Source organism: Stegodyphus dumicola, chromosome X1 (genome assembly GCF_044657685.1).
Source record: "Stegodyphus dumicola isolate Sdum_Otavi_A_Nest chromosome X1, ASM4465768v1".
NCBI lineage: Eukaryota > Metazoa > Arthropoda > Arachnida > Araneae > Eresidae > Stegodyphus > Stegodyphus dumicola.
The window spans coordinates 181,164,271-181,190,862 of record NC_140780.1 but is presented as its reverse complement, the minus strand read 5'-3'; the positions used below and the strand labels follow the sequence as shown (position 1 = coordinate 181,190,862).

The window sequence follows — 26,592 nt, the reverse complement described above, 5'->3', positions numbered from 1 at the left end:
TGTGCATAATTCTGAGCAACTGGAAATAAATTCCTTTTAAAATATCCTTTTCATTCATTTTGTTATAAAACACAGATTATTGAAAACAATTTCTCTTCATGGAAAGAATGTCCCATCATTTATTATTTGTTACTACTGCTGTAATGTCCTGATTAGTTAAATCACAAAATTAATGAAAACACTAAAATATTTTAACATTTTATAAGTGAAGAGAAAGAAATACTTACACAGAAAAGAGATAATTTTAAACTCTTATAAGAACATATTTGTACATAAATTTCATCAAAAAATAGATGAGGTAAATACAAAATATGCTCAACTGAGGAAATTCAGTTAAACTGTCTTCAAATCTACAAATTTAGACCTTTTTTTCATTTCCTTTACCAGTTGTTCTATATGGTCTTCAAGGAATTCAATCTTATCATTTCTCTTAGCTAAAGTCTTCTGGAGTTTTATCACTTTTTCAATCAGCCTTTCCTTGTCAAGTTCAACAGGAGTCTCCACAGAAATTTTCTAAAAGAAATTAGGTATTATTTATCTAAAATGTGTTAAAAGTTGTTAATAAATTAATGCTAATTTTACATATTATGAAATAACTATGTAGAATAAGAATTACAAAATAGATTAAAGAAAAATATAGAATAGATTTATATATCAATTCGTACTTTTTTCAGTTAGATTCCTGAATTTTAAGGGGAAGATCAATTGCTATGGAATTCATGTAAGGGAAATAACTTATTTCATTATTTTCTCCGTAATCAAAGAAATGCATATTATAATTCTGAGGAAATATGAAACAGAAAACTTATGTCTCATTTTAATTCAAACAATTAATTATAATAACAAATGTATTCATAGATTTTATTTATATCTACAAAATTTATGCACATTATTTTTAAAACAAAATTAACTGAAATCTTTTCAAATTCCATTTCATTAAAAATAAATTAAACAAAGGAAATTAATTAGGTTAAAAAGTGAAGGAATTCAAAATTTTTGTAAAAACATTATTAAATATTTTAGCAAAATCACAGCAATCCTGCAAAAGATCAAGAATATCTTATTACTTATTTTTGCTATAAACATTCTTTCTTCAACATTACCAAAAATTTTATTATACTTGACTAATAAATGTAAAAATTGTTCTTATTTAGGAATTAATTTAGTAAATATGTGAGTCATTTATTGGAAAGCAATTTTTCCAATAGCTCTTCACAACCAAATATACATCCATCATTACATAACATTTACTTAATGCTTCAATTAATCAGAGAAGCATTACTTTTTTACATACAATTTAATAACTTTCTTAGACAAAGGTAAAAATGAAATATACACTTAAAAATTACTTAACTAAATTATTCAAAAATGAAATATAAAACATTGCATTCTAGCCTAAGAAATAGTAACAGAATGAAATGAGGCTAATTTTTTAGCTTAAAAACATAGTAAATTAATATTTTATGAAACTCATCAACTAATGATTAGCATATAAAATAAGATTTTACTTGTAGCGGCAGTGCCAAACAGGCAATACAGGCTCAAAAACTATGGAGAAAAGTGCCAATTGGCGAAACAGCAAACAAAGACAGTAAACTTGTTTGGCAACTCTGCAGGCTGACAGGAAGAGAAGAATTTTCCCCGGCAGTTCTGAGTAACAACTTCAGTCTGTGTGCATCTGTGAATCTACTCCAGTTTTGTGCGTTCAACGTGACATGTAAACTCTGTATCTGTGTTGGGAGAGTATGCTTCCTTAACCTTCTTGCCGTCCTCTCCTGTCCGCAAAGATTTCTCCCCAACGCAGTGTGTAATGTTGTTTTCTCTGTACATACATAACTTTTGTAGTGGATGATAGTTAACTAAAATTATAAGGAAATAAAGCATAATGGAAATGTAATAATATCTCTGCTTATTTCTAACAGCAGGATTAATTTGATAACATCTGATTCAGGCGGTCCACTCCTCCCATTTTGTTGTTGTAATCTTTTCCAATTATTGTTTTTTTTTTTTACAGTTCTTTTCCGTGTTTCAACATTAATCATAGAGCTATTATGGACTGTACTCATCAAACGTATATCCTTCTTGTCTTCCCAATTCACAACCTCATTTTTTCTCTTTTTCTGCTGAGTAGACGTCGAAGATCTCTGTCTTATATCTTATGTCTCACTGGTGACCCTGTCTCTCGCTCCTTCTGTTTTAGATTTCTAATGGCTATCCGTTTCAATCATTCTTATAAAGCTAAAAATATGCCTTATTTTGATGAGAAAGCTCTTTTTTCTGAGTGATAAATGCTCAATCCTATTTTTTTCGTTAAATTTCCTTCTCATTTTAGCGTACGGATTACATGTGGTTTATCACACTGTTAAGAAGGATTCACAAGTATGTGGTCAATTTTTTTTTATCTGTGGAATGTTCTTAATATATTTTGTGATAAGTTTTGCTCTAAAATTAGAGTTTTAATTTAAACTTAATTATTCATTGTTTAAAATTGATATTTGTGTAATATTAGTGCTTGCAATTTTATCGAGCATATGATATGATGCATAAATCCTAAAGCATAGTGCAAATCATTCAGTTAACAGTTTACAATATATTTATAATTATTAACCATGGCAGGATCGGAAGGCCAAACAAACAACGAATCGAATGTAGTGGCACAGGAGCCACAAATCTCACATGTGGTGGTTAAAATTCCCCTTTTATGGAAAAATAATGTTAAACTTTGGTTTATTCAAGTTGAAAGTAACTTTTGCTCTAGCAAAGATTAGTAACGATATTACGAAATATAACCACGTGATTTATTCTATAGACCCTGAAACTCTTTCCGCAGTATCAGATATTTTATTTAATCCCCCCCCCCCGACGGGAAAATATAATGCCCTAAAAGCTAGGTTAATAGCGGAATTTTGGATTCAGAAAATGAACAAATACGCAGACTTACTTCTGACTTGCATTTAGGGGATGACAAACTATCTCACTTATTGAGAAAAATGAGAGAATTGGGTGGAAAATGTAATACTGACGAATTTTTAAAATCATTATGGCTGCAAAGGTAACCTTCCTAGGCGCATGCAATTTTATCAATAAGTTCTGAGTCCTTAGATAATTTACCACAAATGGCTGACAAGATAGCTGAAGTGTGCATGCCAACGAACAATAGCATGTTCGCTGTCCAGGCAGCTTCGGCAAGTTCCCCCAGCGAGCCGAACGATTCTAGTGGTCCCCTTGAGGAGCTTAAGGCCTTAAGGAGTGAAATCTCCACCCTAAATAAACAAGTCAAGCGACTATCCAGCGAAAAAACAAAAACGAGGAATAAATTTCCTCCAGGATCCACACAACAGACGACGTAGTTTTTTACGTGGGCATTCTTGAGATCGCGTTAACAATCGTTATTTTCATTCACAATTTGGTAATAATGCACGAAAATGTTGAGCACCTTGTTCGTTTTCTCAGAATTCTACGGCCCAGGAAAACTAGTAGTAGCGTCTGTCGATCGAAACTCGTCGGTAGTCGCGCATTCATGTCGTTTACATGTTTACGATAACAGATTAAATTAAAAAATTTTTATTGATTCGGGCTCGGATGTTTCATATGTGCCACCGACTTCTAAGTTTAAGAAAATGCATCCTGATTTGCTACAATTATTTGCTGTAAATAATTCCAGAATTTCTATGTATGAAACAAAATTGTCAAATGTGAATTTAGGACTTAGATGGAACTTTTCTTGGAAGTTTTTAATCGCCAATGGACCAGTGCCTATAACAGGAGTTGAGCTTTTAAGACATTTTGATCTTTTAATCGAATTAAAACGAGGTAGGCTTATCAATAACACTATGAAATTAACTTGAATTGGTTCTTTTCCGATTCTGAAAATTATTTTTCGGTAAAGCTAATATCGGGTGATTCACCGTATCACAGAATCTTGAAAGACTTTCCGGATTTACTGAAGTTAAAATCTGATTTGGGCAGAGTAAAGCATAGTACAGTTCATTACATTGAAACAAACGGTGTGCACAGTAAAATGCATAGGTTTAGCCCTAAGTTATACGAAGCAGTAAAAAAAAGAATTTCAATTTATGATGGATCAAGGTATTTGTAAACCAGCAAAATTGGCATCATCATCACCTCTTCAGGTAGTTTCTAAAAGTTTGGGCGATATAATATGGCCAGTAGAAGACTACCAAAATTAAACGTGTACACCGAAGTCGATAGATATCCTATCTCGCATTTACAAGATTTTAATAATACACTTAGCGGAAAGAAATTTTTTTCAAAAATAGATATCATCATATACTAGTTCATATGGATCATATACCGAAAACTGCAGTTTGCACCCCATTTGGTCTTTTTGAATTTCCGTTTTTAAATTTTGGAATGTGCTAAGCAGCTCAAACCTTTCACTGGTTTATGAATGAAATTCTTGGAGATCTAAAATTTGCTATGTCTAATTAGATGATATTTTGATATTTAGCGATACAGAGAAGATTATAAATCTCACTTACATACTGTTTTTGAAAGATTAACTTGATATGGATTGACAATTAACGCTTCGAAATGTGATTGTAGCATCCCCGAAATATCTTTCTTAGGGCATTTAATTAATAAAGATGGTACCAAGCCTCTGAGGAACAATGTTGAACTGATATTTAACTACCCACTTCCTAAAATGTTAAAAGATTTTTAGGACATTTAAATTTTTACCGTCGATTTTTACCCAACGTAGCCCAGAATCAAATACATTTAACTTCCTTTTAAAAGGGGCTAAGAGAAATGATAAGACAGGCCTGAATTTGTCTGAGGAAGCGTGGAATGAATTTCAAAAGTGTAAACAGTTAATAGGGAATGCAGTTCTTTTAGCACACCCGAAGAAAGATGACCAGTTGATTTTAGAGATTGATGCGTCAGACTTCGCGATAGGTGGAACGCTATCACAAATAGTTGACGGAAACTTACAGCCTCTTGCATCAAGCAGAAAGGAACTATAGTGCATATGATTGAGAGCTATTGGCAGCTTATGCTGCTATTAGGCATTTTAAGCATATGTTGGAAGTATGGAACTTTTCTTTAATCACTGATCATAAACTGCTTATGTATGCATTCTGACAGCGTTTGGATAAGTGTTCACCTCGTCAGGCTAGGCAGTTATTTATCTCACAATTCACCACTGAAATATACCATATAAAAGGTTCGGGGAATATTGCCACAGATGCATTTTCGCACATAGAAGCGATAAGCATGCCTAACCCTATCGACTATGAGGAAATTGCTAAAATGCAACAAACTGATCCAGAATTACAAACTTTACTTAAAGATTCAAAAGTTCTACAAATCAAAAATGTTACCTTACCTAATTGTAGTTTACCGATACATTGCGATTTGTCAACAGATACCGTCCGCCCTTACATTCCCCAGGCATTGCTATATTGCACAATTTGTCTCATCCCGGCATTCGTGCATCAACAAAGTTAATATGTTATCGGTTTGTTTGGTCTTCCATCCATAAAGATTGCGCACAATGGGCACGACAGTGCATTCCACGCCAGAAAGCAAAAGTAAGCAGACATACTAGAACCCCATTAATGAAGTTTCCAGACCAATCACAGAGCTTTGATCATGTCCACCTTGACCATGTTGGTCCGCTATGTCCTTCTCAAAATAATTATAACTGTTTAACTAAGATAGGTTTACTAAATGGCCCGAAGAAGTACCCATACCAGACATAATGGCATGCACAGTAGCACAAGCTTTCTATGACCACTGACTTACTCGATTTGGTTGTCCAGCTGTTATTACTACTGACCAAGGGCGACAGTTTGAAAGCGGCTTATTTTGAGCACTTTTCCAACTGTTGGGAATCAAGAGGATCAGGACGTCTCCTATGGACCCACATATGGAGTTATCACAATTCACCCACAGGCGAATGGACTTATCGAGGAATTCCACCATCCTTCGAAAGCTGCCTTAAAAGCTTATGATACCAGTAACTGGGTGGCGGGTCTTCCAACGCTTCTGATGGGTTTCTGCTCTGCTCTCAAGGAAGACATAGGAGCAACCACTTCTGAACTTATGTATGGAAAGACTATTCGTCTCCCAGGAGAATTTTTCAATTCGACACCTATGGACATGTCCCCCAAAGAGTTTGTGGAGGATTTAAAATCCCATTTTGCCAGTGTCCACCCGACCACGACTTCTACCCACGATCAGCAAACTTGTTTCGTCCATCCACGGCTTCACGAGTCCACGCATGTGTTTGTTCGACACGACGGAATTCGAAAACCACTGCAAGCTCCTTATGATGGACCATTTAAAGTGCTACAAAGATGAGATAAAACGTTTGATATCAAAATAAAAGGGACTAAGCAAACAATCTCCATAGATAGACTGAAACCTGCTTTTCTAACCATGGACTCTTCCCAAGTTGTTCCCAAGACCGTAAAAGAACCTTCGGACATTTGTATCACCGTTTGTATACATTTGTATCAAAACGTTTGATATCAAAATAAAAGGGACTAAGCAAACAATCTCCATAGATAGACTGAAACCTGCTTTTCTAACCATGGACTCTTCCCAAGTTGTTCCCAAGACCGTAAAAGAACCTTCGGACATTTGTATCACCCGTTCTGGACGTTCTGCTTTTCTAACCATGGACTCTTCCCAAGTTGTTCCCAAGACCGTAAAAGAACCTTCGGACATTTGTATCACCGTTTGTATACATTTGTATCAAAACGTTTGATATCAAAATAAAAGGGACTAAGCAAACAATCTCCATAGATAGACTGAAACTTGCTTTTCTAACCATGGACTCTTCCCAAGTTGTTCCCAAGACCGTAAAAGAACCTTCGGACATTTGTATCACCGTTTGTATACATTTGTATCAAAACGTTTGATATCAAATTAAAAGGGACTAAGCAAACAATCTCCATAGATAGACTGAAACCTGCTTTTCTAACCATGGACTCTTCCCAAGTTGTTCCCAAGACCGTAAAAGAACCTTCGGACATTTGTATCACCCGTTCTGGACGTTCTGCTTTTCTAACCATGGACTCTTCCCAAGTTGTTCCCAAGACCGTAAAAGAACCTTCGGACATTTGTATCACCGTTTGTATACATTTGTATCAAAATGTTTGATATCAAAATAAAAGGGACTAAGCAAACAATCTCCACAGATAGACTGAAACCTGCTTTTCTAACCATGGACTCTTCCCGAGTTGTTCCCAAGACCGTAAAAGAACCTTCGGACATTTGCATCACCCGTTCTGGACGTTTGATATCAAAATAAAAGGGTCTAAGCAAACAATATCAAAAACGTTTGATATCAAAATAAAAGGGACTAAGCAAACAATCTCCATAGATAGACTGAAACCTGCTTTTCTAACCATGGACTCTTCCCAAGTTGTTCCCAAGACCGTAAAAGAACCTTCGAACATTTGTATCACCGTTTGTATACATTTGTATCAAAACGTTTGATATTAAAATAAAAGGGACTAAGCAAACAATCTCCATAGATAGACTGAAACCTGCTTTTCTAACCATGGACTCTTCCCAAGTTGTTCCCAAGACCGTAAAAGAACTTTCGGACATTTGTATCACTTGTTCTGGACGTTCTGCTTTTCTAACCATGGACTCTTCCCAAGTTGTTCCCAAGACCGTAAAAGAACCTTCGGACATTTGTATCACCGTTTGTATACATTTGTATCAAAACGTTTGATATCAAAATAAAAGGGACTAAGCAAACAATCTCCATAGATAGACTGAAACCTGCTTTTCTAACCATGGACTCTTCCCAAGTTGTTCCCAAGACCGTAAAAGAACCTTCGGACATTTGTATCACCCATTCTGGACGTTTGATATCAAAATAAAAGGGACTAAGCAAACAATATCAAAAACGTTTGATATCAAAATAAAAGGGACTAAGCAAACAATCTCAATAGATAGACTGAAACCTGCTTTTCTAACCATGGACTCTTCCCAAGTTGTTCCCAAGACCGTAAAAGAACCTTCGGACATTTGTATCACCGTTTGTATACATTTGTATCAAAACGTTTGATATCAAAATAAAAGGGACTAAGCAAACAATCTCCATAGATAGACTGAAACCTGCTTTTCTAACCATGGACTCTTCCCAAGTTGTTCCCAAGACTGTAAAAGAACCTTCGGACATTTGTATCACCCGTTCTGGACGTTCTGCTTTTCTAACCATGGACTCTTCCCAAGTTGTTCCCAAGACCGTAAAAGAACCTTCGGACATTTGTATCACCGTTTGTATACATTTGTATCAAAACGTTTGATATCAAAATAAAAGGGACTAAGCAAACAATCTCCATAGATAGACTGAAACCTGCTTTTCTAACCATGGACTCTTCCCAAGTTGTTCCCAAGACCGTAAAAGAACCTTCGGACATTTGTATCACCGTTTGTATACATTTGTATCAAAACGTTTGATATCAAAATAAAAGGGACTAAGCAAACAATCTCCATAGATAGACTGAAACCTGCTTTTCTAACCATGGACTCTTCCCAAGTTGTTCCCAAGACCGTAAAAGAACCTTCGGACATTTGTATCACCCGTTCTGGACGTTCTGCTTTTCTAACCATGGACTCTTCCCAAGTTGTTCCCAAGACCGTAAAAGAACCTTCGGACATTTGTATCACCGTTTGTATACATTTGTATCAAAACGTTTGATATCAAAATAAAAGGGACTAAGCAAACAATCTCCATAGATAGACTGAAACCTGCTTTTCTAACCATGGACTCTTCCCAAATTGTTCCCAAGACCGTAAAAAAACCTTCGGACATTTGTATCACCCGTTCTGGACGATTAATCCAACTTTCGCATTGGTATGTCACATTTCGTTGACACTGGGGATGGAGTATGTACTGGCAGTGCCAAAGAGCGATACAGACTCAAAAACTCTGGAGAAAAGTGCCAATTGGCAAAACAGCAAACAAAAACAGTAAACTTGTTTGGCAACCCTACAGGCTGATGGGAAGAGAACACTTTTGCCCAGCAGTTCTGAGTAATGACTAAAGTCTGTGTGCGTCTGTGAAAGTACTCCAGTCTTGTGCGTTCAACGTGACATGTAAACTTTGTATGTGTGTTGGAACAGTACACTTCCTTAAGCCATTATTATGTATCTATATTACCTCTCCTTATTAAATCTCATTCTTAATGTTATATGCCTATCTTAATTTCGATTGCTAATTTTCTAGGTAAGGTTATCTATACCTTTGTATGCACGCATTACTCACCCGTACCTCATACTCATTCATAAAAAATTTTACACAAAATGCTATCTGCCTAAGGAAAAGAGATGCCTTCGTAGAGGACTTTCATGAGAAACTGGTTTGAATAAATGTTACACATGGGAAAAATAATGAAAACACCCATGCACCCAGCCAGATCGCAGTATCCAAACCTTAGACTGAACTATCAGTGTTCAGCCATTTTATCACTCGGCCGCTGGTGGATGATATACATTAGCAACATGATGCATTAACGGTACATGTAAAATTTTAGCAAATACCATTACAGATATGTATAATCATAACTTGCACCAGAAAAAAAATTATCTGATGATTGAATTCATATCTAATGGACTGACTGATTTAAAAAGTGATCTTCATATCTCAGCTTCCACAATATGTGTGCATGAGAAACTTAATTACTTTTTATGTGAAAACCATGGGTGGCTGATGGTTCATTTTACAATAATTTTCCTACATTGATTTCAATTTTTCAATAGCAGTCCTGAAATGTTTTATTCTTAAGTTGAGTTAAGAACAACAATGTACATGCAAATTTCTTCACACAAGCATCCTAATTAAAATTTTAAGGATATAAATATTTTACAGGAAAATTTATTACATTACATTTGGGTTTAGCATTACTCCAGATATATAATTACTTAAAAAAGTTAATTTTCAGTACACATCAACTAACAATTTAATAAACTGTTATATCTAATAATATACTATTATAGCTATTAGTGATAATAACTAGTGACCCTACTCAGAAAACTATGCAAGGTAGAAAAAGATCAAGAGCAAACATTTCCAGTATCACTAATTTAGTGTGAAATGCCCTACATATAATTAGTGTGAAATGACATTAAGTAACTTCAGAATATCATGTAGTTCTCCTGCTGTATGCATATGAAACAGCAGGAGAAAAGAAAACTGAAATTAGAAAAACAACATAGACATTTTAAAAACACTGGACAGCACAATATACATAAACATGACTTCATACATTTGGGATAATGAAGTTCATTATGTAGCTCTCTGACATAACTTTCATGCAAAAGACCACAGCACCACAAACATTTATGAGAAAATGTTGGTTTCCGTAACTTCCCCAAAATTTTTTACTTGAAAGGATCAAACTGTATAAAATAACAGAGATGTTACACTATTTTTGCCTGCCTGCTTAAACATGTTTGCAAAAATACCTGACACCTATCCTCAAAAATTAACAGCCCTACCTTTAGTTCAATGACAATTATGACAATATAACAATTCAATTTAAAAATCAAATGAAATACAATCATAAAAACAGATTAACAGATTATCATCAAGCCCTCATTAAACTAAAATTAGGTTATTTAATAACAGGAAAAAATATTACACAATTCTTTTATTAACTGAACTCGTACTTCACTGATCTTCATAACATCCATTATAATAATTTTATTCTCAACTAACATATTAACATTTCCAATAAACTTTCATCACTTCATATATTAATACAGGAAACGTTTTTTTAAAACTGATACTTCATTTTTGATTACTTACAAATGCAAATATTTTATGCAGCAATTTGTGCACAACCCCTGAATATGAATGCTTGAAAATTAAATATACCAGTCCTTTTCCGCTATATAGGAGTCAGTTTTATATCTTTTTCATAATGAATATATATTTTACTAAATACAACAATCAGGATGGAGATAATTTTTAAAAATTAAATTTTTTACATATAAAAATACCAGAGCATCAATATTTTCCTTCGTTTAAAACACTTCTGTAACTGGAAATAGATCCCTACAACCTAAGGTGTTAAAAATAAAGCCTTCGTGCCCATGGCATATAACAGGATGTAAATTAAATTTTGTACTAGCTATATGGGTTATTGCTTCATTTCCAATACACATCACATAAAAATGTTAGTAAAATCTTTGACACTGAAATTATGAAATTAGCAGTGTTAATCAAGTTGTGGCAGCCATACAGACTTTCACTCATCATCCTCTGAGTTTTATATTTTACCCTGAGATAAAATTACTACCCAATTGTATAACACAACACTATAACATACAAATTATATAGGGAGGAACTCTAATTTTTTTTTTAAATACAACATAAATATAAATCTTTCAGAAGGCTTCTTAAGCACTTTCTCCAATGCATTCCTGAAATTTATTACACTATAAAATCATAATTAATAAAGTGAAATGGTTCAACTTTCAGTCCCAGTGTGTTTCTAAACATTTTTAAATTTACAAAGTCAGTTACAGACAGGTAACTTGTCTACAATAGTTTGCTTTCATGGCAGTGAACTTTGAAGTTTTCTAATCTGTAATTTTATAATACTGAAAATCTAGAGAAGGGTCACTTTCATTTCGTTTTCAGTTTTTGTTTTGTTTCAAAATGCTGCAATTATGTGCAAGTAACAGCAGTTTGATTAAACTCTTACAATAAAAAATAAATCATACCATGGTTTTAAATAAAGCAACACACATAACATGTTGCAAATAATTTCTGAATCTCATTAAATTTTCAGGCCATCGAAATTTAAGAAGTAATTGGGCACACAGCTAGCTGACTATTCATCTCTAATATATTAGTTACTTTAAAAACTTCCGTAAAGGATGTTTTAGAACAGGGAGGTTTGTGCTTCTGATAAACATGAGAGAAACCACAGATATATTTGTGCAGCTGAAGAGCTCTGCTGAGAACTGATCTTAAAAAAATTTTCATAATGTCAATTTTACCTTTCCACAGTAAATCAAAATCCAGTCCCAAATTTAGTTTCATGAAATCAATTATTGTATAAAACATTTTTATAGTTTAATAATTTTAATGAACTCAGCAGCAAAAGGCATACAGTGCAACTCTGCATTTACATTTATGCTTAATGCCATTCCATAATTTGATAGAAATAAGACTTCTGCAATGTAATTTACATAAGGATACTGAAAAAAAGCTTTCATGGCAAATTGCAACAGTTTGGAATTTCTTTTATTCATTCTCCATATTTCACCAGAAATGACATAAATATAACTTGACAAGTAACAAATATTTACTTGATTATCAGATGTTCCTTTGGTATTACTGAAAGTTACAGATGGAGAAACTGGTGAAAAATTTCTTTTGTTTTCATGTGAAGCCATATCAAGAGATGCAGTAGAGCTTGTTCTTGAACCCAAACTGGCAGAATCAGATCGAATACAATTGCTAGACTCATAATTTTCTAATCTTTTTTTACACTGATATAACTCACGTGAAAGTTCCTAAGAGGAAAACAGACGAACTAATAAAATAGTACATTCTAAATTATTGTAAGACTAAGTAATAAAGCAGTGTTAATATAAGTAAGGAATATTTTTCCATTACTTGATTTGTTAAAATGCTCCATAAATATTCTTAACATTTTTCTTAAGAGTTTTTCAGAAAACTTATTAAAAATTCTTAAACTTACATTTCAACCAGTTTAAAGCATCTGGCTTGGGTTTTAAAATCAAGTTAACAAAAGTTTCACTTAATGCTCAACGATACTATGTTATACATGAACATGAGAAATAATTAAATGAAAATTTTAAAATATTCTTTTTAAATAAATGTTATTTAATTAAGCAGCAGAGTATTAGTAATCACATTTATTAAGATACAGTTAAACTGATTACTGCAACAGGGTAGGAACACATATAAAGTTACTATTTTATAGTAAACTAACAAGAAAAATCACTTGAAGGAAATTACACCATATCCAAAATTTAAACAAAAAAGAAAAATTCATAAAAAGAAATGTATTCACTTGAATTCCTAGAACTTTTACACATCACAGGGCATAACAAAAGACAATAACATGAGGAAATTCAAAGAAAATTATCAACAAATAACTAAATAATAACAATGCAAAAAAAATTTTAGAAACAAAAACACTTTTTAATGAGGTTCTGTCAATACAGAATATAAGACCACCACTAGAAAACATGCCTGACAGAGCCCATGGCTATGAAGGAAATAATGATGACAAAAGAGAATGAATGCATGAGAAATAATTTCAACTCATTTGCCCTACTTCATCTTTCAGGACAGCTACTGCAGAGTTATTTCTATCATATTGTATTTACCTCTATTCAAAGTATTACATTAATCATCTGTGGGTGGCACACCACTGTTCAACTGGCTAAGATACCAAAAAAATTGCAGTTACCATGAGTTTAGTTATTGGAAGAGGAACAGGCTGGCATCATGGGGTGTCTCTTGAGTATGGTTTGAGCATGTTTGCTAACACCTCTGTTTTGAGACAGATTTTTTTCCATAATTAATAAATCTTAATTGTCCTACAGAATTACAGACCATCAAAATCAGATGAAAAATAGTAGAAACTAAGATATTATTTTATTACATAACTAATAGGTGATCTTAATTTGAGAAATACTAATAATAATTTTAGTGATAGTTTTATGATGCTAATTTTAACCAAAAGCTAATATGACATACTACACATAATAATACATACTATAAGATGTATAAGTAATCAACTACTTGATAGCAGAATTAAAAATACTAATTTGTTCCACAAATAACACAGCTCAAGCACTGAACATTTAACTTTTACAAATCTTTAAAATAACAAAGCCTACTAATAAAACAATTTGCTGAAAACAATTTTATTTACCTTTATACTAGTAATATGCCTTCTTTTCAAAACTCTGTTCTCGTTCTCAGCCTCATCTAGTCTTGTATTCAAATTTCCAACTGTAAAACACACATGGAATGTTAAAATTTATGCTTACCATTTAATAACAGCAGATGATCTTTTTAAACAGTTTAAAATTTATACCTTAAGCAAAATCAAAGACTTAAACTTTCAACACAGTACCATTTAAATGTGTAATGTTAGCATGAAATTCCTCATTACACAAAGAAACAACTTATAACATATCAATGCACAATTTAAACATAACACAAACATACCTAGAGTTTTAATTGATGGCATTATTAGTTATTTAAATGCAATAATATTTAGAATCACAAAAGAAAATGTTGTCGTGATTAAGGAAGTAAATGCATATTACCATTCTTTGTTTGTTCAGCAAGTTTTCGAGCAAGTAGTAGTACTTCTTCTTCATGTTCTTTTCGAGTAGCTTCAAATTCCAATGTCTAACCAAAAAATTACAAAAATACTTAAAATTTTAATTTATGAAGTGTCTGAAATGAATACATAACATACCTCCCCCAAAATATGGAAGTAAACAACTTACAGATTTGTTTCGGATTACACAAGTGTCGAATTTGCCAAAGCAGTCATGACTCTTACTAATTCTCATGGAACCGATATTGGGATTGTTGCAACTTAGAATTCATACTTGAGCGAGGATCAAGATTTCGTGTTTTATGTTTGCTTCTGTGCTGTCTTTAGTTTTTTAGTTTTTAACATATTTATTATTATTATTTTATAATTTCGCTTTTTGTGATGTCTAAAGGTCCGTTGAGAAGTGTTCTCATCGGTCGTATTTTGTTCTGTTTAGTTTTACTAACGTTTTTGTTACTCGGAGCCCGGACCTGGTATTCCTGGAGCTTAATTAATTAAACTGTTAATTATCTTTAATTGTATTAAATTTCTTTTACCTAATAAATGTGTCCTGGATTGGGGCACGACCACACCGGTGGCTGATATCGTTTGTTGTTGAACGAGCTGGCTCCCCGTGCATCATAGGGTTTCACAGACCAGGTACAGGGGGCTGTGCCCTGATTTTGTCACCACCAAGATATGTCGCTCTCATATATTAACACTTCCTTCATACAAACAAATTTATCTACCCCCAGAAGCACATTTAACACTCAAGGAAACTTCTTTGCTTAATGGTTAGATTTTCAATCAAGTATGCCACATATTGGCTACTTTTAGTGAGAACTAAAAAGCAAAAGAAGATCCTTCCTTGATAAATGGGTTTGGTTTGATATATTTGATTACAAAAAAGCACTGCTATCTGCCTAACGGGATGATAAAAATGGGAAAGCAAATATATTTGCAACATGTGCACTCCCTGAAAAATCCTGATTCTAAAGGGATCCCAAGCTGCAATAATAACAATTTCCCAATACTTATTTGAAACTCACAGATAACCTAGGTTGTTTTAACACAAATGAGAAACTAGATTCAAGTGATCAAACCTTTTACAATGAAATTCAAAATCCAACAGACGCTTATAAAAATAATTACTGAAACATATAATAACAAATAACATTTTATAAATTTCTTAATTAATGCCATGCATCCTTTTTTATAACATGGTAAAATACAATGAAAATTTAAATAAAAAAGTGTATTTTATTACTGCATAAGACACACTTTTAATTCCCTCAAAATACCTTCCTTCCTCAAATACATTTATACCATTATTATTATTATTATTATTATTATTATTATTATTTTCATTTTCTGAAGCAATTCTCGAAGTTTCCTCCATAAGTCTTCTGTAATTGCTTTGATATCCTGTGTTGATTTGTTTGACTTTTCATAGTCATTCTGACTCTACAGAACAGCCAATAATACACAGTAATGAGATCTAGTGAATAAGCTGAATGAGGGCACACTACAATTCTTGTAATCTTAAAGACACTTCCATACCAGAATTAATATACAACACTTAGCACTGTCATGATGAAGAATTAAACCATATGCCTACTTCTGAAGCCTTTTTCCATGAACATAATTTTATAATTTCAAAGAAACATAATATTCAAGTATTCACAATAGCATAGAGTTAGTTCACAGTAATCTCACCAAGTACAAAATAAATCTACATCATTCTGTCAAGATTTTTTAAAAAAACACAATAAACATCATTAATGCTTATCTTCATTGGCATGTTTTTTACAAGAGAACTGAATGATTTCCATTGAAAACTCTGAGCCATACTCTCAAGATCTTAAGTTACTTTTCTTGTGAGGACATTTCTTAAAAAAATGGAATCTCCCATGACTTAATCACAGAGCTCCAATAAAACTGAGAAATGTTACAGCTTTTTTTAGACCGTCAAAACACGTGGAATAATTTTCATTCACTCATGTTCAAATCTGGCATTAAAATGCTTTGAATGGTAACATGAGGGGAATCAGATTCTAAAAAATTTCCCTAAAAGTCAACTGCTTGCTTAATCAAAAAAATAATTTTGCATACTCTTTTTCTCACTCTCTCTCTATATACAGTCAAAAGTCTTTAATCTGGACGTCCATAATGCAGAATGATCTATAATCCAGACCTTAAAGCTACAAAACTTCTGCGTATGCGTCAACACATAATGCGTTAATGCATGCGCATAATACCTTTATGCACGCGCATATGCATCTACGCATGCGCACAATATGTTTACGCATGTGCGTTTAACGTATAACGGATGGTATAAGCTAAGCTAAAATTATCCAATTATCTATTTCAATTAATGTTGCAGATTGCATTGTTCCTTAAACTTCTAATTGGATCCAGCTTATTATTTTTTGCAGACTGTTAGAGCAATTTTATAAAAGTAAGCTTGAACTTTCGATTATGTCAAAAAGAATTTCCGATTCTGGAGCTACCAAAGGATCTACAAAGCAAAAGCATGTTTCGATGTCCATCAAGCAAAAAGTGGAATTGCTTCAAAAAATGGATAAAGGCATATCCTTTGATTCTCTAATCATTCCGAAATATGTTTATAGATTTCACGCTGCTCTACGGGGAGGGGGGTACGCGGCTCACAATGAACTGGAAGTTGATCTGTCAGCACTATCCTTATATTCAAAGCAGATGTTTTTATTTTATTCGGCTTATAATTTCTTAATAAATGTAGTATTTCATCTCGATGTACTCCGTCTTTGATATTATTTAAATCAAATTCCTCGTCATTATAAATATCACAAATACACATCAAATAGTTTTCTGGTTGCAATTTTCTAATTTCGACTATGCGTAATGTATGCTTTACGCATGTGCGCGTTGATAGAAATGTTTAATAAAGTAAACAAATAAATATAAAGCTTATTTTTTGTAAATTTTGATACCCTTTAGATCATAATTGCTCTTTATTTCATAAATTACGGTTTCATATTTTTAATTTTAGAATTTCTGCATGCCATCTTACGAGATTTAAACTGATGATCTATAATCCGGAAAAACCGATAATCCGGAATCGCCAAAGTCCCGAAGAGTCCGGATTAAAGACTTTTGACTGTATATGGTTTTTATTGTTGAAATTCTTATTATAACAAGATAATCACTCAAACCACCTGCAAATCAGATTCATGGTCACTGCAAAGAATAACATTTTACTAATAAACTAATAAATAATATAAAAATTTTAATATATTGTGTACTGCTATAATATATAATTTGAACCTAAATTTCATGTTTTTACACGGACTGTGATTCATGATTCATACCACACTTTAAAATACAGATTCTCTCGACTGCAGTCTATTCGCTCGATTTGTTGATTGTGACAAAGCAAGGGCCGTCTGCCTAAGGGGTGGAATGCAATCATAAAAGACTTTCTAGGAGAAACTGGCTTGTACCTGTGTTATATATAGGAAAACCATTATCTGCCTAAGGAAAGAGATGTCTTTGTGGAGGACTTTCTACTGAAAATTGCCTTGTTTTCATATCACACAAGGGGAAAGTCACTCATGCAGCCAGCTCATTTGCCTGGAATCAAATTCAGGTTAAACTATAATTGCTTATCGACTTAATTGCTTGGCCTCTGGTGGGCACCAACTGCAGCTTAAAACTGTTTGAATGTACTGAAAAGATGAAAATTGGTACCCATTTTTACTAAAAATGCTGATTTCCGTAATGAAGACGCCTGTGCTTCTCCTGGGTGACATTTGGCAGCAGCAGTCACCAAAATTTTCTTATCATAACTCTTGCTTTTACTAAACATGGTGTGCCCGAGGCTACCACACTCCACCATCACAAAAGAACTTTGTGCACAGTATGCATGAAACAGAGCCAGTAGAGCTATACCTCAACTGCTGGCTCAGAATATCCCTGCCAACAGACATAATGTTGTGAAGGACTGGTGGGCTGCATGCTATTCGTAAATGTCAGGACATGAGAAGAAATGTACATTATGCCTCAGCAACCCATAGAAATTAATATTAGAGGTAATTTTTACTAAGCACTTCAATTTATATACCTAACAAATTCACAGAACACATGCTTATTTCTAAATATAAAGCACCAAAGGAAAAATAAATTGTTTTAAAACACATGTAACAATTCAAAGTGGCCAGAATCTAAAAACTGATTCTCAAAGAAGAGATGTTAAACAAATTATTTTACAAACACCAATTTTATTTACATTTCAACTAACCAGTTGGAGATATTTTTGCTGAACATCTGAAAGTTGTTTTTTCACTTCTGACAGTTCATCCTCTAACGCTTGCGCCTAAGGAAATGGAAAAGAGTGTATTACAATGGAGAAGAAAAAAAAATTCTATATGTAAATGAATAGAAATTGAATTTCACACAAATCAGCAGACAGTTTTTCCTCCATGAATATTACTACAGTTCCATAACAGCACTTTTTATCATGAACAGCATAAAAATAAGTTTAAAAATATAACTATACACATAAATAAAGGCTTAATGATTTTCTGGCATAGCATTAAATACTGAAATTGCAATATCTTTTAAACATTAGTATAAATTAAGGATTCCCAATTGTTTTCTTGCTTTGATTATTTTCAAAAGAACAGTTTTCTTCATTGACCCCTTACATTTTTCTCTATAATAAACAACATACAACAATCATAATTGTGGGAAAGGGGGAAGCAGCAGTTAGCCTGTAGTTTTCTTGTCACATGTAAAGGGTACATTTATATATTGATGATATAATTGGCATTTGAGCATAACTAATTGAAGTTAACAACTTAAATGGTCAGCACTGCTGAATGAATATAGGTACATTTTGCTGTGGTTAAATAGTTTTGGTTTCTTCACATTTTTTCCCCCTTTCTTAAGTTTTACTTTTTTATACTGCAATTACTGCTTAAAAACTTTATGTATTTAAAAAATAATAATTTGGGGTTAAAATATTTATTTTTTATGATTTCTTCCATTCTACATGACATAACTTTATATAAATATTTATTAATTTCATTAATAAATATTTTGTAATCAATGACAATCTTGATTATGCTGGATCAATTGCCAATACATATTCGGCTACCGACCCATTTAAAACTTTATCAACTTGCAGAGGGGGTTTATACTGATCTGTTAGGAACCCTTCGTATAAATATCTTTTACATTTATTTTCTGCCACTATAAAATTTAAGGTATTTTTATTTTGCATTGTTACAAATCCACTTGTAGATTATTTATGTATTTTAAGGAATTTTATAAATTTGTAGGGCATCTTACAAATAATTTTAGAAGAGTTACTGTACTAAGCATAAATAATACTTGGACATAATTAACTACACACTGTGTTATATGAACACCTTATTTCAATGACAATCAAATGACAATCTTGATTATGCTGGATCAATTGCAGATACATATTTGGCTACCGACCCATTTAAAACTTTATCAACTTGCAGGGGGGTTTATACTGATCTGTTAGGAACCCTTTGTTTAAATATCTTTTACATTTATTTTCTACCACTATAAAATTTAAGGTATTTTTATTTTGCATTGTTACAAATCCACTTGTAGATTATTTATGTATTTTAAGGAATTTTGTAAATTTGTAGGGCATCTTAGAAATAATTTTAGAAGAGTTACTGTACTAAGCATAAATAATACTCGGACATAATTAACTACACACTGTATTATACACCTTATTTTTTCATGAGGTTATCACGAAGACTCAAAATCATCAGTTTTACAAAGCTAACTTGGAAAATTAGCTATTAAGACATTATGTCACCATTTTTTCAACAGTCAAACACTGGGAAATCTATGGGTACAAGGATGCTCATTTAGAAAACGTGAGATTGCAGAACACACAAATGGACTGTGAATTATGTAATACATGAAGTTTGTCAGCCATGAGGAAGTGTGGTTTCACACTAAATTTTGACATTTTTTCACATACAAAGCCACCAAGTGAGATATGCTATGACATATAACACATTTCTTCATAACTCATGGGAACTATTTTTCGGAATTAAGACTAGAGATAAATATCTATCACACTACAGTAGTCCGAGATCCGGACTCGTTGGGACTTCGGCGATTTCAAATTTGTGATTTTTCGGGATATTAGGTCGCTCAGTTTAAATCTAGTAAGATGGCATGTAAAAATAATGAAACTAGAAATATGAAATTGTGATTGAGGAAATAATGACACATTTATAAATAAAATTATAAATGCTTCAAAATTACAAAAAAAAAGCTTAATATTTATTTGTTTATGTTATTAAACATTTCTGAACATTTCTTTCAACGTAATTTGTTTAAGTTGCTTTGTTTTTGTGATAATACTTTCTCTTTAATTCTCTAGACAGACTTAACTTCTTGTTCCATTTCAAATCTAGACAGGAATCAAATGCACATGCATAAAGCATAGGAAAAAATTAAAAATTCGTTGGTGGTTTTGAGCTCCTAATTTTAGATCATTCTGTATATTAGACATCCAGATCTCGGATTTTGTACTGCACTAGGTAAAAGTATGTATTACAAAATAATAACATGCAAAAGGTGCTTAAAAACACACCATGAATAAGTAGCTCTTCAATGGTTAACCAATACCTACAACTGAAATTTAAGAAATAAATCAAATATAGCATGTTTTCAGAATATAATAATTTTGATATTGTGACACCTTTTCATAATATAAAAATGAAAACTTTTATACAAGCTTTCTACGAAGAAAGTTCCAAATAGCAGGTTTTTGCATAACTTACTAAAGATCCTTTAGAAAATATTTCATCTGCAATAACAGCAGACTAAGAAAAAATTCTTAAAATTATATGACTTTAACTACTTATATCTGGTGGTAAAAAACGTGACTAAGAAAATTGATTTGGGAGGCATATAGCAACTGATTTTGGTAAACATTAAATTTTTAAGTTCAGCTGTTCCACAAATAATGCTAAATTATTACTTTTTAAAACAGCAGCTTTCAGAAATCTGCATTTGAACACTTAACATGTGTAGCTATCACCAACAGTACTTTTATATGGCTTGGAAATACTTTATAATCAGAGATAACACTACTGATTTTAATCATATGAGAATAGATTTTTTCTTACAATTTTGCTTACTTAAATTTTTTCCCTCTATGGGATCCATAGATAAATTTTCTAATATTTTTAATGAAAGGTCTCTCATGACCAAAACTGTACTTTAAGAGCCTATATCATTTGATTCATTTCTCAAATTGAAACCATTAAGTCTTATAACTAGTCATTCAAGTTATAAGCAGTGCAGTCTTTTTTTAAATGCTCTATTAGTATTATTTAAAATAACTAATAATGAGTTATTGTACATATATGAATAGCTACATCATGATGATGACTATAATAAAAACGAGATTTCATAATTCACTGATTTTACAAAGATATACTATTACTTGTTTTTACCATAGAAACAAAACTTTTTATTTCTACAGTCAAATGTCCTAAAAGCTTCATTCTTGTTTAAAAAGTTCCAAAAAACCCTCTCATAATGATGCAAAGCAATGGTTTACTATATTTAATATATACCATGTTCACAAATGTCCTTTATTTTTGCAATCACTCCTCACATACTTCCAAGCATGTACTAAAATGTTTTAAATAATGAACAGTTTCAGGTTATGTCCTTTTTAAATTCAAAATATCAATTCTGTACAAACATTACAAAATCTATTTTTTTATATAATCCCCACTATCTGTAATTATAGTTAGCAAAAGTTTATACTCATCTAAAAATACAACACAAGACGTCAGACTTTTGTTGAAAACTAATGCTTCTTCAAAATAAAAATTTTTGTAATTTTTAGAGCAGTCTGTCTTTTTCTGTTATACCTTTCACAAAACCACATGAATATGTCACTCAAATAAATGAGAAGTTGCAAAAAAGTTTTATTAAAGCTAATCTTAACTTAATGCATTCATAATTAAATTCCTCATGTTTTATCACAAAATTTGGCCATGAAATTAACATAAAGCGTTAAAAACTCTGGCTTCTAAGGATGTGAGTTTATCAAGGTAAAACATAACTACAGAAATATTCCTTAAATTTCCTCCTTAAAAGAAATAATTATTATGAAAGGAATTCTGCTCCCTCTTAAAAAATATTTTAAGAAACAATACAGAAAATCTTACACTTTGAATAATCTGCTTGTTGAAAGTTTTCTTTCTTTTTTTTTTTTTTTTTTTTTTTTTTTTTTTTAAGGATTATTGACAATAATTTAAAAACTCAACTTTAAAAGTATTTTCAATATGAATGGACATTTATGACATACTAACTAAAATTTAATTTTTTTAATGGCCATTAAAAAAAGGGGGCCACTGAGGAATCTAAATAAATTACAGAATATGTTTGACTTCAAAATGTTTACTTTAATTTCCAACAAGCACTGGTCAGACTGCAATTTCACAGTTTTTGCTGTAGTCCTTTCGGTAAATTCTAATAATTCTCCTTCCCTTGCATGACATGCATCCATATCAGCTTGCAATTCAGCATTCATTAAGCGAAGCCTTTCTACTTCTCGTAAGCTAGCAGCTAACTTTTCTCTCTCTCTACCAAAAACAAAAAGGAATCCATATTTAAAAGACAAAACAGAAAAAGTAAATACATATAAGTTCCTAGGAAAAATGTTCTGCATGATAGTATACATTATATATGGTGTATCCCTAAAAGTTTTTAGGGGGCTTTTATTCACACAGCCACTTACTGTAGGAATGTACTTCCTGTTTCAAAAATGCTTTAAATGAAGCAAATAATCATGTTATATTTTTTAACTTGCCCTTCCACCCTCCAAAAAATCCACCAAAAATTATGAAATCAAACATTTCACATGATGCCCCAATGTACTTAGTGAAAGTTTATAATCATTCTTTTAAAAAAATGTGACTTCCATACAATAAAATGCGATCAAGACATTTAATTTCAGAGTTTGATACTGTTTTCAAATTGTTATTCTTTACAGATTTTTTCAATCAATGCCAAAAAAAAACAATTTAACATTTTCTCTGCAGGGGCAGTTAAAAAATAAATTAGAACAATTTGAGTCACAAAATAAATTAGAATAATTTGGTGGATCAAAACAGTGGTTGATCACCACCATTATTAAATTAATAAGTATCATTTTACATGCACTGCTGGCCATTAAAAGCGCAACACCCAGAAGGAATGATCAGATGAATATCAAAATCACATGAAAGGAAGATCTTAACAGATTTTCTTTTATTCTTATTCTTTATTGATTTTTTTCAATTAATGCCAAAAAAAATTAACATTTTCCCTGCAGGGGCAGTTAAAAAATAAATTAGAATAATTTGAGTCACAATGTGGTAGATCAAAAGAGTGGTTGATCACCACCATTATTAAATTAATAAGTATCATTTCACATACACTGCTGGCCATTAAATGCACAACACCCAGAAGGAATGATCAGATGAATATCAAAATCACATGAAAGGAAGAAGAGGTTGAGATATTCAAATGATCAGTGTTTCAGTGCATTTAGACGATGCAGAAGGGAGAAACGACATCTGAAGCACTGCACAAACAAAAAGTTCAGAGTTCGCTCAGAATATCGTGTTATGCCTCGAATAAGAAGAAATGCTTACCAACAAGCATCAGAATTCAATAGACGCAGGATCGTTGTCTATCGAGACAATGGATTATCATTCCCCAATATCGCCCATCACACGACTCAACGTCCAACCACTGTCATGCGAATACAGAATCAATGGCTTGCTGAGGGTCATACTGAATAGCATGTAGAATGTTAATGCCCAAGAGGACAGATATATTGTGAGGTCAGCCCTCAAAAACCACACAACCACATCATGGACCATTGGTCAGGAAATGGGCATGCTTGGCATCCACTCGCAGAGTGCGTTAATGTTTGCAGCAGCGTTGACTATCAGCACGGTGACCATTACATCAGATTCCCTTGACAATGCAGCATAGAGAGAGACAGTAATTCTGGTGTGCCGAACAACAAAGCTGGATACAGGAGTGGCACAATATTGTGTTTTCAGACTAGTCCCATTTCTGCGAGCAGTATTCTGATGGCCGAATACGTGTCTGGAGGCTCCAAGGTGACCGCACGCCGCCTGCTTGCATTCGGTATCGGGATAAGGGCCGTGCATCTGGTGTGAAGGCTTGAGAAGCCACTAGGTACACGACACGCACATCTCTAGTTTGGATCGAAGGTAACTTGAACGTAGATTGGTTTATTCCTGACATCTTACGCCAAATGGTTGCGCTCTATCTTTGAGGCATGGCAAACGCCATCTTAAACAAGATAATGCAAGACCACATGTTGCACATCGCTTTCTGACCTTCCTTAATACACAGGGTATTCGACTGCTGCCTTGGTCAGCACTGTCTCCAGATTTGTCATCCACTGAAAACATCTGGTTATGGGTTGCCGAGAGACTCACCCGCCACCCCTCCCCAGCTACTACGATTAATGAAGTGTGATACAGGCTTGAAGCAGATGGAATGAGTTATCCGTTTCTGTCATCCAAGCCCAGTTCAACTCCATGCCTAACCAGGTAAGGGTCGTTTTAGCTCAGGCCTGGCAGCTGTTTCTACTAATTTCACACCCCTGTAAACCCCTAGACTGCTTACAAATTTGATCATTCTTTTCTTCGTGCCATACTGTTTATGCACAACTTTCTGCATTTTATATCTTTCTGCATTTGCTTTCCTTCACGGTGTTTCAATTTTAAAGGCCAGCAGTTTCGAAGATGTAAACATTGGAATTCATCGTTAAGGTCTAAAAAAATATTAATGCAAACACTGCATCCTTTTCCTTCCATACTATGGGCTCAAACACAAAGCCCTAATCAAATACCTCTTATGAATGCACAACATAAAGCTACACAACTCATCTATGCTTGAAAATACTAACATTGCACACTTGATGACTGAACTCAAATTACCCAGTCTGGTAAAATCATGTTTCTGATTGTTTTCACAGATGGAAAAATCGAAGTGTGGAGAAAACCCCTAAAAAATGATGGATCTCTCAATTTCACCCTATAAACAACGTTAGCTCCATTATAAAAGCTTTATTTAATTGGCATTCAACAGGACCCTTGTTACATTTACAAACATCTCTGAAACACATCATTTCTGACCAGTTTATTAATCCATGACTTGTGTTCATTCTGAAAGATTTAGCTTTTACCTACAGGAAAATGCACTATTATGTCTAGATATGTTAAATTAGAAGCAAAAAAACAATACACAACAAAAAGAAAGAAAGCTTATTGGAATTTAAAATCCTTGACAAAGCCACATGCATTATCAAACATAACTAGAATGCTGTGCTATATGCTACAGAACAGAGAAATTCTCATTCTCAAAATACAACAGAAATGTGATCTATCCAGCAAGAAGCATGGTGTTATTGCTTACTTCTGCAAGCTTATAGGGTTCATGCTCAATCATATCTCAAAGTTCTAAACTCCCATGGAAATCCTGGTAAATATAGTAGAATTCCAATAGTCAATATACCTCGAGACCAAGGTCTGTTTGGAATAATGAATATAAGGATTACAGGTCATGGTTTTCTGAGTTTAATATGTATCTGTTCCTTTTTTAATTTTTACATTAAATCTAGTTTGTTTGCAATAAAAAAAAATTCTAGCTAAAACTACAAACTGACTAAAAACAAAACTGACTAAAAACAAAACTGACTAACACAAATTCACAGATTATTACTCAATTAAAATTTACTGAGTATAAAACTCTCATATTCAATACTTTAAATACAAAGAAAATACCGGTACACTGGGAAATCACTGCAAAGACATAAACTACAGAAATCTGAGGCTAATGTAAAAAACCTTAAAATTTTTAAAAGTACCTAAGAATTTCATTAAAAAAACTGCATACCTACCAATGAAATTAAGTACTTTTTCAGCTCTTAACTAGAATAAAAAATATCAATAAATCAATAAACCATTTTCAAAAATCACAGTAATAACGTTTTCTCCGATTTGAATCCCTTTGCTAAAGCTGCCTTTACATTCTGTGTACACTCAATCAGATTAATAACTCTAAGAAATGTTTAGAATTTAAATTTTGAATGCATTAAAAGAAATTTCTCTGCCTTTTAAGTCCCCACCTTTTTTAAATTAGAAATATTCTTACAAGTACTATCTTCAACAGTGCATCCCTATTTGCTACTGAAGTAAACATGCTTTCTCTT

General features: G+C 32.7%; 1 protein-coding gene across 3 annotated transcripts in view; it reads right to left on the bottom strand.

Annotated features, from left to right (window-relative positions):
• Nucleotides 1–185: 185 nt before the first annotated feature.
• Nucleotides 186–26,592, bottom strand: part of LOC118183160 (coiled-coil domain-containing protein 186-like) — a 77,742-nt gene continuing 51,335 nt past the window's right edge. For 2 of the 3 annotated variants that reach the window (XM_035352606.2, XM_035352611.2), the window contains exons 9-14: nt 22,759–22,939; nt 18,580–18,654; nt 14,305–14,389; nt 13,905–13,984; nt 12,304–12,510; nt 186–513 (exon numbers count right to left, since the gene is read on the bottom strand). In XM_035352606.2, coding sequence (XP_035208497.1) covers nt 334–513; nt 12,304–12,510; nt 13,905–13,984; nt 14,305–14,389; nt 18,580–18,654; nt 22,759–22,939 — 808 coding nt within the window. In that variant the 3' untranslated portion in view covers nt 186–333. The remainder of the gene's footprint in view (nt 514–12,303; nt 12,511–13,904; nt 13,985–14,304; nt 14,390–18,579; nt 18,655–22,758; nt 22,940–26,592) is intronic. The other variant, XM_035352618.2, reaches the window with a different exon arrangement.